The sequence below is a fragment of the Perna viridis genome, chromosome 7, assembly GCF_037379345.1.
Source record: "Perna viridis isolate PV_CMFRI_1.1 ecotype Kerala chromosome 7, ASM3737934v1, whole genome shotgun sequence".
Taxonomy (NCBI): domain Eukaryota; kingdom Metazoa; phylum Mollusca; class Bivalvia; order Mytilida; family Mytilidae; genus Perna; species Perna viridis.
The window spans coordinates 12,235,109-12,249,854 of NC_142451.1; the positions used below are offsets into that span (position 1 = coordinate 12,235,109).

General features: G+C 32.0%; 1 protein-coding gene across 19 annotated transcripts in view; it reads right to left on the reverse strand.

Annotated features, from left to right (window-relative positions):
- The window catches only part of LOC148611359 (uncharacterized), a 54,067-nt gene that overhangs the window by 33,436 nt on the left and 5,885 nt on the right, over nt 1-14,746 (reverse strand). For all 19 annotated transcript variants that reach the window (XM_088591840.1, XM_088591835.1, XM_088591828.1 and 16 more), the window contains exons 2-7: nt 4,381-4,567; nt 3,810-3,940; nt 1,717-1,817; nt 1,438-1,532; nt 787-983; nt 325-403 (exon numbers count right to left, since the gene is read on the reverse strand). In XM_088591840.1, coding sequence (XP_088447966.1) covers nt 325-403; nt 787-983; nt 1,438-1,532; nt 1,717-1,817; nt 3,810-3,940; nt 4,381-4,567 — 790 coding nt within the window. The remainder of the gene's footprint in view (nt 1-324; nt 404-786; nt 984-1,437; nt 1,533-1,716; nt 1,818-3,809; nt 3,941-4,380; nt 4,568-14,746) is intronic.

Sequence of the window (14,746 nt, forward strand, 5' to 3'; positions counted from 1 at the left end):
TATTAGTTAATGTCTAGTTTTAAACAAATTTTGAGATTGCTAAAATTAATGAGTTTTTCCTCTACACTTTGATTGCAGCAATCTGATTGGTCTCTTAAGTTGAATAGGAGGAATAACTTCATTTGAGAATAATTATGACCAGCCTTTTCTGTTCCTGTAATTTTTTATTTGTATTTTCTCAATGTCTCTCCATCTGTATTTTTGTCTTCTTCACCGTCAGACTTTTTCAGAGGTCTATGTCCATTCCAAATTTCTTTTTCTTACTTAGTAAGGTTTTATATCATTTTAACGAGCAGACATTAAACTACTGTATATATTCTATACCTTTAAAGAAGGGATGACCTTTGAATGCTCTCTAAGCCTCAAACAACCTCTAGGTTGACTTGCCAACGTCCTCAATGTCCTATTTAAACAAAAAGATCAACTTACATTTGTTCAGTTCTCATACTTTTTATATTCTTTTCCTTTATCCCAGTACAAGCAGTATAACTTAATCTCAAAGTCAACCTATAGAATCAATCCCTGCTGTCAACTCCTGGCAAGTATATGTTGCTTTTTCGCAATGTACTTGCAATGTATTTTTGCTTCATTAAACTAACAAGAAATAAGTATGAAAAATAGTTTTTTACAGTTATTAAGTGTTTTAAACTTTGTTCTCCTTGTGCATTTTGTCCAACAATTTCCTTCAGTATTGCTATTTCATATTCAACAACAAAAAAACACTTTGCAAGTGTTAAAATGGAAAAAGTGTCTTGAATCAGTACCTCCAAGGCAACATTAACTTACATGGCAGCAAACCACCCTGTTTCACTGTCCTCTGCATTTAACAACAATGTCAAAGTATTAATGACATCATCAGAGTGAAGGTTGTTCAGTATCCTTGAGTGACCTTCAGGATTTGTGGCAAGACAACTTAATGCAAAGCATGCATTTTTACTAGCACCTGTGTCTTCACAACACAACATCTTTGCTAATGATGAAATCTAGAGAATAAAAATGTAATGTAGGTACACTACAGATTTCATACAATTACAAAGATAAAATAAAAACAAAAATATGGGTTCATGAAATACTGGTGTGTATACTGCCTTTACTATCAAGTTATAACTAAATGCTGGCATATATTTTTTGGCAGAAGTACTGTTGCATTATGGGTATCATGATTTATATAGCAACTGTGGGACATCTGTATAAATATGAGAAGCTACCTTAGGGGTTTATATGGGACCTGGGGATGTGGATGTGAAATGGAAAAATTCATGTTATATGTTTCAACACCTGGACATATTTCTGCCATTTGGATATGTTACAGATTTTCTTCTACCCCCCAGGCATTAAGGATGCATGAAGTTCAACCTCAAACTCATATGCAAAAAAGCCTATATTACAATATGTCTCTCCACATATATTTTACTTTACAACTAAATGTAGACTTACCATTCTTTCTGATTCTGGCAGCTGCAGGAGTCGCCTCCTTCCTTCTTCCATATCACAAAGACGGCCAATGGCAAAAGCTGCATTCATTCCTCGTCCTATTAATAATGATGAATAGAGAAAAAAAGCAGTAAAGCCTTCAATTTGACTGAGTTCATTATAAAAAACATAACAAAAATAACAGAGGCCAAAAAGCTCATCCAAGAATGTAACATATCAATAAAGGACATTGTAATAATTAAAAATGTAAAGATAATTTAGTATATGTTTAAACTTATGTACCTGCTTCATCTACACCCAGTGACTGAACAATTTTGGAGAGAATTTGCTGTGAATTGTCATGCCGTAGTACGCTCAAACAACCATCCTCAGAGATGCTCATTCTGGAAAATAGAAAATCAACCATCGAGAACTTCATTAAATCAACAAATATGCTTTGGGGAACCTGCAGTCACTTTCATTTTTCGTCAATCAAATGTAACATTTAGTACTCTTAATCTGAATGGAAGCTCATTGGCATTTCAGGCATAAAAACTAAGTATTTACAGAAGAAACAAATATGCCAACTCTAAAAATGATGGACAAGCAAATAATTATGTCATTTTTAAACTTACAGGAGACATATAAATTTTAAAAAAACTTGTTGAAGATTTTTCAGTCTTTGTTTTGAATTTGTGTGAAATCTATCACCTTAAATGTCAAAAGTCATGTGTAGGCTAAAACATTTTTGTCTACATTTTACAAGTTAATATTTCTTGGAATTTCCCTCCATATAACCACTTGATTTTCTCATGTAAGAACATTTTTAGAATTTTGATAGCTGTAATATGAGGCCAAACAAAATTAATTAGTAGACTCTCATCCCCTCCCGCCCCTTAAAAAATAGTCGAACAAAATTAATTAGTAGACTCTCATCCACTCACCCCTAAAAAATTGTCAAAAATAAAAATATTGGGGTGGGAATTATTTTTTGTGTCAAGTTTCTGGTATTGAGTTACTATTCATTTCTTGGTAACTAAAACAATGTTTCTTCCCTGAAACTTATATGGCTATGGATGCAGAACATATCTGTACTTAAAATACCTAGCATTAGGCTAACAAATACCTGGTAAGAAATTCAAAAATAAGAAATAAAATACCCCCATCCACCCCATATTTTTTATGAAGGTCGTATGAGAATCCATCACTTAAGTTAACTTGGCCTAAGGTTCAAAACACATTAAAATGCTACTTGACATAAGAAAACACAATGCTCTGAATTAATAAAAAAAAAATTGTTGTATTTTATGAAAAATTAAATAGTTTGAATGAACTTTTTTTTACACTGGACAACCTGAATGTTGAACCCTTACAAATGCAAAAGAGCTCACATATAAAGCCTGTCCTCAAACAACCCATAAAGCATCTTCTTGTTTTAATCATTATACCAAACAAATCAAACTTCAATGTAGTCTGTTGCCAAAAACAAAGACTAAATTCCGAAAAACAATGAAGACATTTAAAATCATTATCACCAAAGATTATGACATGTTTATCATAATGAAGTTATACAGCGTAGTAAACAAATCATTTCTAATCCCATAATTCATAATTTATATGCCAATTATTCAATTTAATATTACCAACTGAACAGATCTGTAAATGAACACACAATTTTATTGCACTATTCTAAAATAAAAAAATAAACAAACCAAAGGTTTTGAAGTGATATGTAAATATACTTTAGAGCATCTTAGGAACCTATCGAGACATTTACTCTTTAAGTTAAACAGTTGTGCAACTAAAGTGTAAACACGACTTTACTGTGCAGATCTTGAGTATTTTTGAACTTTGAATGGGTTCAGTATATGAATAACTCTGAACAAATGTTTAAACATTCGTAAATTAAAAATTCAAGATCAAGTTAACATGTTAAGACCGTAAAGGGTTTTCACAAATTCTTGAGGACTTTAACCTAACCTGGAAATATCATACTAAGGTTTCCTTTAAAAATGCAATACAATTTCATACACTAATATGCATAGTTTAATATAACAATTTAATGCAGTTCACTCCACAGGTGGCTGGTATTGGCTTTCTTTTCGGACATAGACAAAAGCTTGAAGCAATAATACCTTAAAGAAGGTCAAGAGGCAAATTTACTTTTTTGCCAAAAATCATCAATTTAATAATATAATATATATTATCATTTCCAGTCTGACAATCAAACACAAAACTTAGAGGAATACACAATTAACCAAACCTCTTCCAATCAAATTTAAGTTTGTTTGTTTATTTTACATCAAGGCATGCTTGTGTACCTACAAACAAGAAATACATGTATGGTTTTTTTCTCTAATTGAGGCCTTAGTTTCTTCATTTATCAAGACTTATACCTTGCAAGAACTAATGCAGCATTACTGGCTGTCCAGAGATTGTCTGCATGTAGTAGTGTCGTAACCCTAGTGATCATGTCTTTCAAGCATGGCTCACTCAGTATCCATTCTCTACCTTCATGACTCTCCGCCTGAAACAAAACACAAATATACTCAAAATGGTATCTTTCTTTTTTATCAAATAAACCATTTCACAGCTCACAGCTAAATTTGACCATAGAGTTAGAACCCTGGACATTTTTCCCAAGTATTGATGCAACATTTAATCGAGATAAAGCTAACTATGAATTGGATTGTGATTTTTAAGACAGTATCAGTTTCTGGTCAAAGAATATTAAAAATGCAATTTGATATTTAAAATAAGCAAATGAATTTCTACAAACTTTAAGAAAACTTTTTCCGAACCCTTTTAGGATCATAATTCCTTAATGTTCAAGGCAATACACAGTTTATGGTCCCTTTTGGCCCATATTTCTTTCATCCTATAAAGTCACAACAATAATATTGTAATGTATTGGTCCTAAAGCATCAACTTGCAACAATAAATTGACATAATTAATCTATAGCTTACCAATGTTCCCATGGTACCAGCTGCATTCATCACACTTTCAGAGTCTTCAAACCCAAGCATATTGACCAGGTCTGGTAAAATTCTTTTACTTTCCACATGTTGGCCTTTTGCCAGACCAAGAATTCTGTAGCATCCCAACTCTGACTCAGCCAATGTCCCAATGATATATGCAGCATTTCCAGCAACTCTGAAAAACATCAATAAATAGAAAAATTAGAAAACCTGTTTGATGTATATTCCTTAATGTATTTTTATTAAATAGAACTCATACCAGGCACTAGTTTGACAGTAGATTTGCAAAAATCTAAATTTACCTTTCAATCATTGCATTTATTAGGAATTGTAGTTAAGGAAATGCCATTTTAAGGATAAACAAATTTGCTTTGGATAGAAGACTAATCTTGGACTTAATGAAACAGTACATATACTGCAAAAACATACTTTATATTCAATGTCATCATAATTTCACACATTGTCATCCCATCTATACATAGCCACATACAAAATTTGAAATTAATCCATTCATTGGGAGTCAAGATAGTTGTGATAAATTTGGATGGACAGAATGATGGACAGACAGACAAGATGATTTCAATATACCCAACCCACTCATTGAGTGGGAGTATCACATGTACTAAACATTTGCAAATGACCCAGAAATTCAAATGTTATTCTAGAACACATTCTATTGTTGTGGCAGAAATTTTAACATATAAAAATATATTAACTAATTTCTTCAAAATTTTAGTAATTTACTGACATCTAAATCTACCATTACAATTCAGCCTCCATTGAACTTTGGGCTAATTGTTTAAGGCTCTGAATGAATTTAAAAATACATGTTGTATCATCAATGAAATAAAAAAGTACATTTTCACTTAATCTGTTTCACTCATCTTGAATCATTTCCATGGATAAAAGACAGTGTACTAATGTAATATCTAGTTTAATGATTACATCCTTATATTAGTGCCAATCGTGACTTTAATCATGTACTATTTGATGAACCTTACTATGTATTAAGACAAAGTTCAATAAGATATAATTTGTCTTTCATGTATATCACAAGTCTGTCAAAAGAACAAAAACAACTCATTTCCCTCACAGTATAGTAGCTGTAGCTAATTATACCAGTCATGCGACAGCTTAAAATATACCCAAATTATCTCCCCTGTATCCAAGGAACATGCCAATTAAATCCTGAGTTTTCAACTTAAAAGGATATTGAAAAACAATGTTAGCAACATAATGCTTAATGACTGTTATTAAAACAACATTAAAACACAGTTTTAAAATGTAGGGCAAGTTTAATTATATACCTGACAAGAATGGATTCCATTTGGATAAAATTAAATACATGTACTTAAGCATTTAAATGAACACATAACTCCTGATTGTTTCTAAATAAGCCTCAACACAGGATATCAGACTTCTAACAATAATCAAAAGTCTGCTTTGATATCAAATCAACACTGACGCTTACAATGTCATTGAATCTGAGTATTATCTAAATAAATATGATAAACGAATTAGCAGTGCATATGTAATAAGTGCAGACTAGCAGAGCAGGATTCTTCAGGTTTTCCTATCAATTTGAGGCACACTCATCACAGTCAATAGTTTCAGAAAAGTTAAAGAACTGTTGGGGAAACCATTGGAACTTCTATAAAAGAATTTTTTAAGATGGAAAAAAATAGAGCAGTTTGAAACAGAAGAAGAACCTATATAAAATCCCACAAGTTTACAACCAACAGAAATTCATAATGAAAAAATACATGTACCTGGATAATTTAAAGATGGAGCAGAAACCTGATCCTATTTTTGACATAATGGATTTAATAGGGAAGATAAAGACAGGGGAGGAAAACAAAACTTTATATGTCAACATTAAACAGTAGACTGTTTTTGTAGGTGTGTTCCCATGTCGCCTTAGCAGTAAATTACAGGTGAAAAAGGTAAAAAAGTACTAAAAAAGTAAATGCTGCCATGAGGCCACCTTCCAAGGTGTCTTAATAATGCAGTCATCAACTTGAACATCATACTAAATACTGTTATTAAAGATCAATTGTAGAAGTAATTAAAACAAAATAATATCCATATACTGTTAATTAAATTATTGAATGTGAAGACACCACACTGATGCCAAGTGGTAAAATTCAAAATCATACTATAGCTTTTATTTTAAAAAGTTTAAAAACAGTAAAAAGTACAATGATAAAAGAGACCCTATCTTCCTTTAATATTGGCCTTTGGTCATCCACATTGTGATGTGCAGGTTTCAGAAGAAACAGTGTTGATGTTAATTAGATATCATATAGAACATGTGTACAAAGTTCCATGGTGATGTGACCAATATCTTAGTTGGAAAAAGGCAACAACTCAAAATTATGCCTATTCTACGACAGACAAAAAAGAACAGATATGAGGACAGATGCACATACTGAAAATTTAAATGCTGTATGTTTTTTTCACATGAAATTAAAGTTCACCAATTAAGACAGTTGTGGCATTTGCATGCTCCCATTCATGTCTTTGACACATTACACACCATGGTTTAGTTTAAAAGGGTCTGGGTGTGCTGATCATAATTTAAAATTGTAAAACTGAAAATATGTGACTTAAAATAAGTTCAAAGTTAAAAATACAATCAAATAAAAAAATCTGTGCATGCCACAAAGGAAACCAAATTAGCTCAATAATGGGTTTTAAAATTTCTCTTAAATATTGATGTTTTAAAACAAACAAATGTGTATTGTAAATTGAAAATATTTACATATTAGATTACTGCAATAAAAAGCTAACATCTGTATTTGTTTCCATTTCAGATAAAAGTTATGTGTTAAAAATAGGACAAAAGAGAGTTTATGTTGCTGGATACAGCAAACTTGTTTATCAAATTTGTCACAGCTCTACATTCCAAAAAATAATGTCTTTGTAACTTTCATACTTCATAACAGAGCTCCCTATTAGGTAGACCCGTCATAAGTTAACAACATCTAAGCAATAAGAATATGTAAAATATAACTATTCATTGTTGGGTACTACAGAGACTTAGAACTCATCTTCATGGCAAAAAAACATCTGGACAGTCCGAAATATTGATGTAGAAGGTCTTTTCCACACTATATTATTAAATGATATAATGAGAAGAGATGTGGTGAATATGGCAAAAAGGCAACATCCTGGATGAAAAATGTCAGCAAGGCCACCCATGGGTCTTCAATGAACAGCGAAGAAACCCTTACACCACAGAGCATGCTGCAGCTGGCCCCAAAATAACTTTATACTATAAAATAGTTGCCCCTATATACTCCAGTAACATAAAAGTAGACTGGAAGTGAAAATGAAACAAATGACTGGGGACAGATGGAAACAAATATTACACAATTAAAGACATCTAAAAATCAGTTCAAAAAGGTCTGAGTCCCTTGTTAAAAATGACTATATGTTACACAAATGCACAAAGGACTACTTGCAGTTAACTGACAAGCAGCTTCAGAACCTTAAAGAAAAGTTTAGTCTTCATGGTATATAATATCAATCCCAATTCTTCCCAACGTATAGGATGGGTGATACCTACACATATTAATCATATACAACTACATCTGTATTTGAGAATGAATTCCATGTATCCACTGAAAAATTTTGTGAATGTTTTTACAAGCTTGTGATACCAACAACCTTGACACAAGTTCAATATAAGTTCCTTGGACTGTAAATATAGTTTATTTATTACTACATTAATAATTGAATCTCAGTTCTATTAAAATTCATGTACTCAAATTTGTCTGGGCAATCCCTTTCTACCAACAAGCCAACCTTACATACAATGTAAGTTCAAGAAAACAAATTAGTCTCAAAACACATAAAAGTCACTCCCTTAAATGAATGAATACATGCTTGCAAGAAATCACATTGGTAATGCTGGTAATATGCAATAAGTAATTTTCAGGTCGATGGGTTCAATACTCTCAAGTTTTGTCTCAAAGAAAGATTAGGCATATTATGATTCTTCAATATTCCATAAATAATTCTGATATGTTTTAATTTCTTAATCATTTTAGTAAACGAGTATTGTAGCACCCGAAATCTTCTTAGTGAGATTTCTAATATTGAAGGTAAACATTTGTATAAGTGCATAATGATTTTTCTTTAGTCTGATTACATGAAGGCTAAACAACAAAGGGCTTGGAGAAAATAAAACATTTTAAAGGCGTACATATAGAACTGTTCGCATATATTTGTACCTGTAGGGAGGCAAGAAACTAGGCTGTATGTCAGTGATTGCCCTTTAAAAATGCTCAATTGTTTTGATAAAAGATTTTAAATACAAAAGTTTGCTCACTTATGTATTCTCCTTAAGGTGGGACTAGAGAAAGCATTTTTTATTTACAACATGTTTAATGATTTGCAAGGTTTTAGCACACATGTTCAAAAACAAGTTATTTACAAAACAGAGTGGGAAAATATTTCAAAGCCAGGCTTGACCAAAGGAGAAATAGCTTGTAAAAAAGTTAAAATATATAAAATAAGGGTAAACTACTCACAGAACTTAAACCACTGTCCAGCGGTTGAAAGTCATATGCAAAATTTGAATAAAAGAATTCATATACATTTAGGTTTAAGACAATTTTACCTCTTCCAATGGATAATAAAGAGCTGCACTTTAAGTGTGTGATACACCTGTTGCCCTTGTCCTTATGCTTTTTTATTTCTACTAGAAATAATGTGAGCCCTGTCAAATACCCTTCCAAGCCCAAAAAAGAGTAAATAAAAAATGCACAAAAAATTTGGCAATATCATAACAAATGGTCCATTTTCAATGATATTTGAACGAAAAAATTTCCTTGGCCGTTTCCTCCTTTTTTAAAGAGTAAAACTTCATAACATGGAAACGTAAAATTTTTTTGACATTTATACAAATTGGAAGGGAGCTTACTTCAATAGATATGAACAATTCACCAAAGTTTCATAAAAGTGAAAGTGTTAATGAGTTATTGTCCAAAAACTTGAAAATCCCCCTTTTTTTAAGAATAAAAATTCATTACTGGGCAACAAAAAATCTGAGATTTATAAAAATAGAAAGCGAGCTTATGTCAGTAGATATAAACAATTCCCCAAAGTTTCATGAAAGTAGGTGAAAGTGTTTTTGAGTTATTGTCCGAAAACTGGAAAATCCCCCTTTTTTTTAAGTATATAAATTCATAACACAGAAAAGAAAAATCTAAAATTTTTAAAAATCTAAAGGAAACTTACATCAATAGATATGAACAATTCACCAAAGTTTCATTAAAGTTGGTGAACATGTTTTTGAGTTATTGTCCAAAGTGTGGACAGACAGATGGACAATGGTATACTATAATATGTCCCGTCTTAGACGGGTGTATAAAAACTGTAAATTATAGATAAATAATTCTAGATGTTTTTAGGACACAGTATAATCAGTGAGAGAACTTTCTACATAAATTTTGTAGGTTTACTGTAAGATTAAAAAGCCTATAACATTTCTGTATTTTCTTAAAAATTGTTCATCATGGGTGAATAGTTAACACAGAAATGGCAAAACTTTCATAAAAAACAATTATAATTTTTAGTTAAATATTCATGCTCAAATCCACAGTGTGTATTACCCAGTACTCTGACAGATTACCATACAGTATGCTTCGTCATTTCATACCCTATGATAACAGGGTAAACTTGACTTTATAGAACCATTATGAATTAAAGCACCTGTTTAAATGAACTGAAGCTTATTGTTCTTCTTAGCTTCTATGCAGCTGTTTGTTTGAACAATTGTACTAATGTATGTAAACATTACAAAAATGGATTCTTTCTACAAAGTATACAAATGTATGAACAATGGACCGTTTACTGCATAATAACAATACATCATGTAGTACAGCATAAAATGGCATGATATAACATATAGAAAGGTTATGCCAATTAGCTAAAATGGGACTACTTATCTTTTCATATATTGTAGAATGAATGATTACTATATCTCACAATTATTCTTCCTGGCAGTATTTTAACAATATTTATTATAAGAATTCTATGAATGAAAATCAATTTTACGTATAGCAGAATAATTTCAGAAGGCTCTATTTTATCAAAATTATTGCAAGGATATAGAAACAAAAAGAGAATGTCTCAATCTCCAAATTTTTACAAGGCAAAAACAAATGCAAACATACCAACATCATACTGTAAAGTGTGAGAAATGAACAGATGGATAAAGCAGCTTGATTATGAATGGCGCCGAAAAAGGATTGTGAACAAAAAGTTTGCTACCTTTTCAACAATTTTAGCAAATCTGGAAATTTTTACAAACAAATCGAGAATTTCTGTCCAAATGATTACCATTTGCATAGGATATAGACTAATACGTCTCCTATTTTAATAAATTATTTTTCATAAAATGCAAACATTACACCCTATATATCATAGCATGTTGATAAAGATATCATATCACTATTTCCATTTTTTGTCTATTTTTTTGCTGTTGAAATAATCACTATTTATTTTATGTTGACCTATAACATTGCAGAAGGTTTAGCTTAGGGCCAACACCTCCAACTTGTTTAAGAACTTTGTTACAGAAACTACTACACAATAAAATCCTGTTACTCATCAACGGCTAGAGGTTGAGGCAAAAACACAAACCCAACCAAAAGGATAATATATGAGGCGAACAACGATCAAACTGTTCTCTCTAAAGTACCCCACTAAAATTTGGACTTGGAATGTACAAACATTGTATCAATGTGGAAAGAGCTTACAAGCTGCCAAAGAAATGGTCAGATACAATATTGAAATTTTAGGACTTAGTGAAGTGAGGTGGAATACATCAAGCATGACAACACTTTCCACTAGTCATACAATCATTTATTCAGGCAACAGCAACACTACTGACCCCCACGATAAAGGTGTTGGATTTATGCTAACCAAAACAGCAAAACAGTCTCTCTTAGAATGGAATCCTGTGTCACCTAGGCTCATCACTGCCAGGTTTGACATCAAAATCAGAAATCAACTTTAATCCAGGTTTACTCATCAACAAACAATGCAGATGAAGATGAAGACAAAACAATGAGGAAGATAAATGACTTCAACAACTGCAAACCACTGTAAACTCAGTACCAAAATGAGACATCCTAATGATAATTGGAGATTTAAATGCAAAAGTTGGTACTGACTGGAAAGGGAGAAAAAGAGAAATGGGACTAAATGGGTGGAATGGGGGTGAAATGAATATAAATGGGGAACTATTAGCTGATTTTTGTGCCATAAACAGTCTAGTAATAGGTAGAACACTTTTCCCCAATTAACAATGATATGATGAAGATGAAACCTTTTAACGCTCCCGAAGAAACATTAATGAAAAACAACTTTGATAATTTTTGTCAGCTCTGGTTTGATATATTATACTTATAGCCTTCAAATATGGTCTATATTGAAATGATATATGTCCTAAAGCATTATACTAATTTTCATGGTCTGACATGTCTATTGGCCTAAATTGACGACGGATGACGATGACAGACCCCAAGTGATGGCAATAACTCACATGGCCTGTGGCCAAGTGAGCTCAAAATGAAGATTAACAACAAACTTAGAGATGAACAAGCTGGCTTTAGGCAAGAAAGATCATGCTTAGACCAAATAGCCACACAGAGAATTATCATAGAACAGACAAAAGAATGGCAAACAGCACTATACCAGAATTTTGTGGATTTCCAAAACTATTTGATAGCATTGATCACCAGGTCCTTTGGAACATTTTTGGACACTATGGAGTTCCACTAAAGATCATCAAAATGGTAAAACTCTTTTACAACCAATTTTTCTGCCAAGTAATACACAATGGAGTATGACGAAATCGTTCCCTGTAACAATGGGTGTACAACAAGGTTGTCTTCTCTCTCCTCTCCTTTTCAAAACAGTAGTTGACTAGGTCAGTAAAACAACCACGAGGAAACAGCAAAATAAAGAGGTCTATACATAAACCTGCAGAAAACTAAATCTTATGACCAAATACTAACCAGAAAGATTGCCTTCAGATTGGTGACCTCCTCAAAAATTACAACCAAACTTTACTTATCTAGGAAGTATTGTCAGTACTTCAGAAGGCACAAATTAAAAGAAAGCACAACAGGCTGTTTGGAGAAGTTCTGCTTTAAGAACTAGCACTAATATAAAAATATTTAATACTGATGTCAAATCTGTTCTTCTACATGGATCAGAAACATGGAGAGAAACTAAAGCATCTTTACAAACTTTTGTTAACGGTTTTTGTTTTTCCGGCTTAACAAAATATCCAAAATTGAACTATGGAAAAGAATTAAGAAACAGCCAATAACACTGATTATAAGATCTAGAAAATGAAAATGGGTTGGACATACACTACAAAAAAAATTGACAAAAACATCACCATGCAAGCTCTGGACTAGAATCTACAGACACACTGAAAAAAAGGAGAGGCCTAAAAGTACCCGGTGTAGGGGACTCACAAATGAGCTAAATAAAATTGATAAGAACTGGAAAGAAGCAAAAAGAACAGCAATGGACAGGAAATGATGGAAAGAAACTGTAGTTGCCCTATGTCCCCCCGTGGGATGAAGTAGAATAAGTCCAAGTATATGTAAGTATAAAATTGTGAATATGTAATATTTTTAATTTATTGGTAGTATGTTTACTTACATGTTAGAACACATATGGCAACATTTTTTAGAAAAATCAGTTCACGATCATTCTCTTGCTCTAAGCTGTTTTTATCACATGTATTAAGAAATAGGTTTTTAGTTCTTTGCATAACAACCTCCCCCTTTTTAATATTTTTGAACTTTCCTTTATTTAGAAGTAATTTACTTATCATTATGTTAGACAATAATGAAAACATGATTATTCTTCTGTTGAATTGCATAATACCTTGAGCCTTACATAATCACATTAACTGATACCCTAAGAGCTTGTTACAAGGTCATTCAGTATTACTGATAGATAAGGTCTCATGACCTTTTACTTATATGGTACAAAATATATTATGAAGATATAATGGGAGAGTTGTTAAGCATTATATTAGCAATTACCAAAAACACAAAATGTGTAGCTATCTTACTTTTAAATAGTAAATCCTACCTGTACAGTTTCAAACCAGAACCACTCTTGGACTGAGGGATTTGTTTGCTTCATGCAGGTGTGCATTTAAACAAGTTCAATATGCATTGCAACTAAAATGAAGGAATTTCAGTGGATGTCAAGTCTAGATAGCTTTCTGTGGTCAATTAATATATTATTACAAATGTAATAGTGTAAAATTGGTATTTTCAATGATGTCACAGTAGAAAAGAGTAATCAAGGGAACCAAGGTTATAGCAGTTATCAAAAGAATGTAATCCAGGGACAAAGACCAGACAAGGAAAACAGACATACACAACAAAGAACATAAAGTAACATACATACAAAGTAATAAAAGCAAATGAGCAACTCAGACTCCACTAAAAACTGGGAGCATGGACCAGGTGCACCGGTAGGGTAAGCACCCTACAGTATTATGACAACATACATGTAATTTCAGTCAAATTTTACACCAGTAGTTGATGACTAAGGGGACTTTTGGCTTATTTAGAGTTCAATCTAGGTAGGTTTCATAATACAAGAGAAACAAGAGTATAAACCTTAACACCAATTTATCTAAAACTTGTGACTGTCAGAATGAGTCCTGTATTACTCTGTGTAGTTAAAGGTGACTCGTTGGCTAGAATGAAAGATTTCTATTGGTGGACCTATTGGTGGACCTTTTTCCCATGGAAAGGTTTTGGGTATTTTTAAGGTACCGTCCTTGACAAACCATTGTAAAATTGACATATTAAACATCTAAATATTTTGAAAACGAGGTCAAAAACCCATATTTTTAAAAACTTTTAATTGACCAATCAACCATAAAAAAGAAGTTATATAGTATTTGCTCTAAATAAGGCAAAATTTAGATAGTCCATACGACTACCATGAACATTTTTTAGGAGGTCCTCTCCAAAATCAGGGTGGCATAGGACTACTGGAAGTGTCGATCCCTGAAAATGTTCATAAGCAAGAACGGGTGATTAAAGAAATGCATGTACCGGTACATCAATTTGATAAAAAAAGACATGTTCAGTTATCTTTGTTTTCTTCTTTATGTGGTAGTCATACAAAGTAGTAAATGATACATAGTATGCACAATCTTCATATTCAGGTAAACAGGAATTTCATCCATATTTCTATACATTTATTACAGATGTAGTATAGATATGTATCATTACATCTTCCTTAAATTATTACTTTTAGTCATTTAAATCAAGTATCCATATAATTATTATGCTTAAAA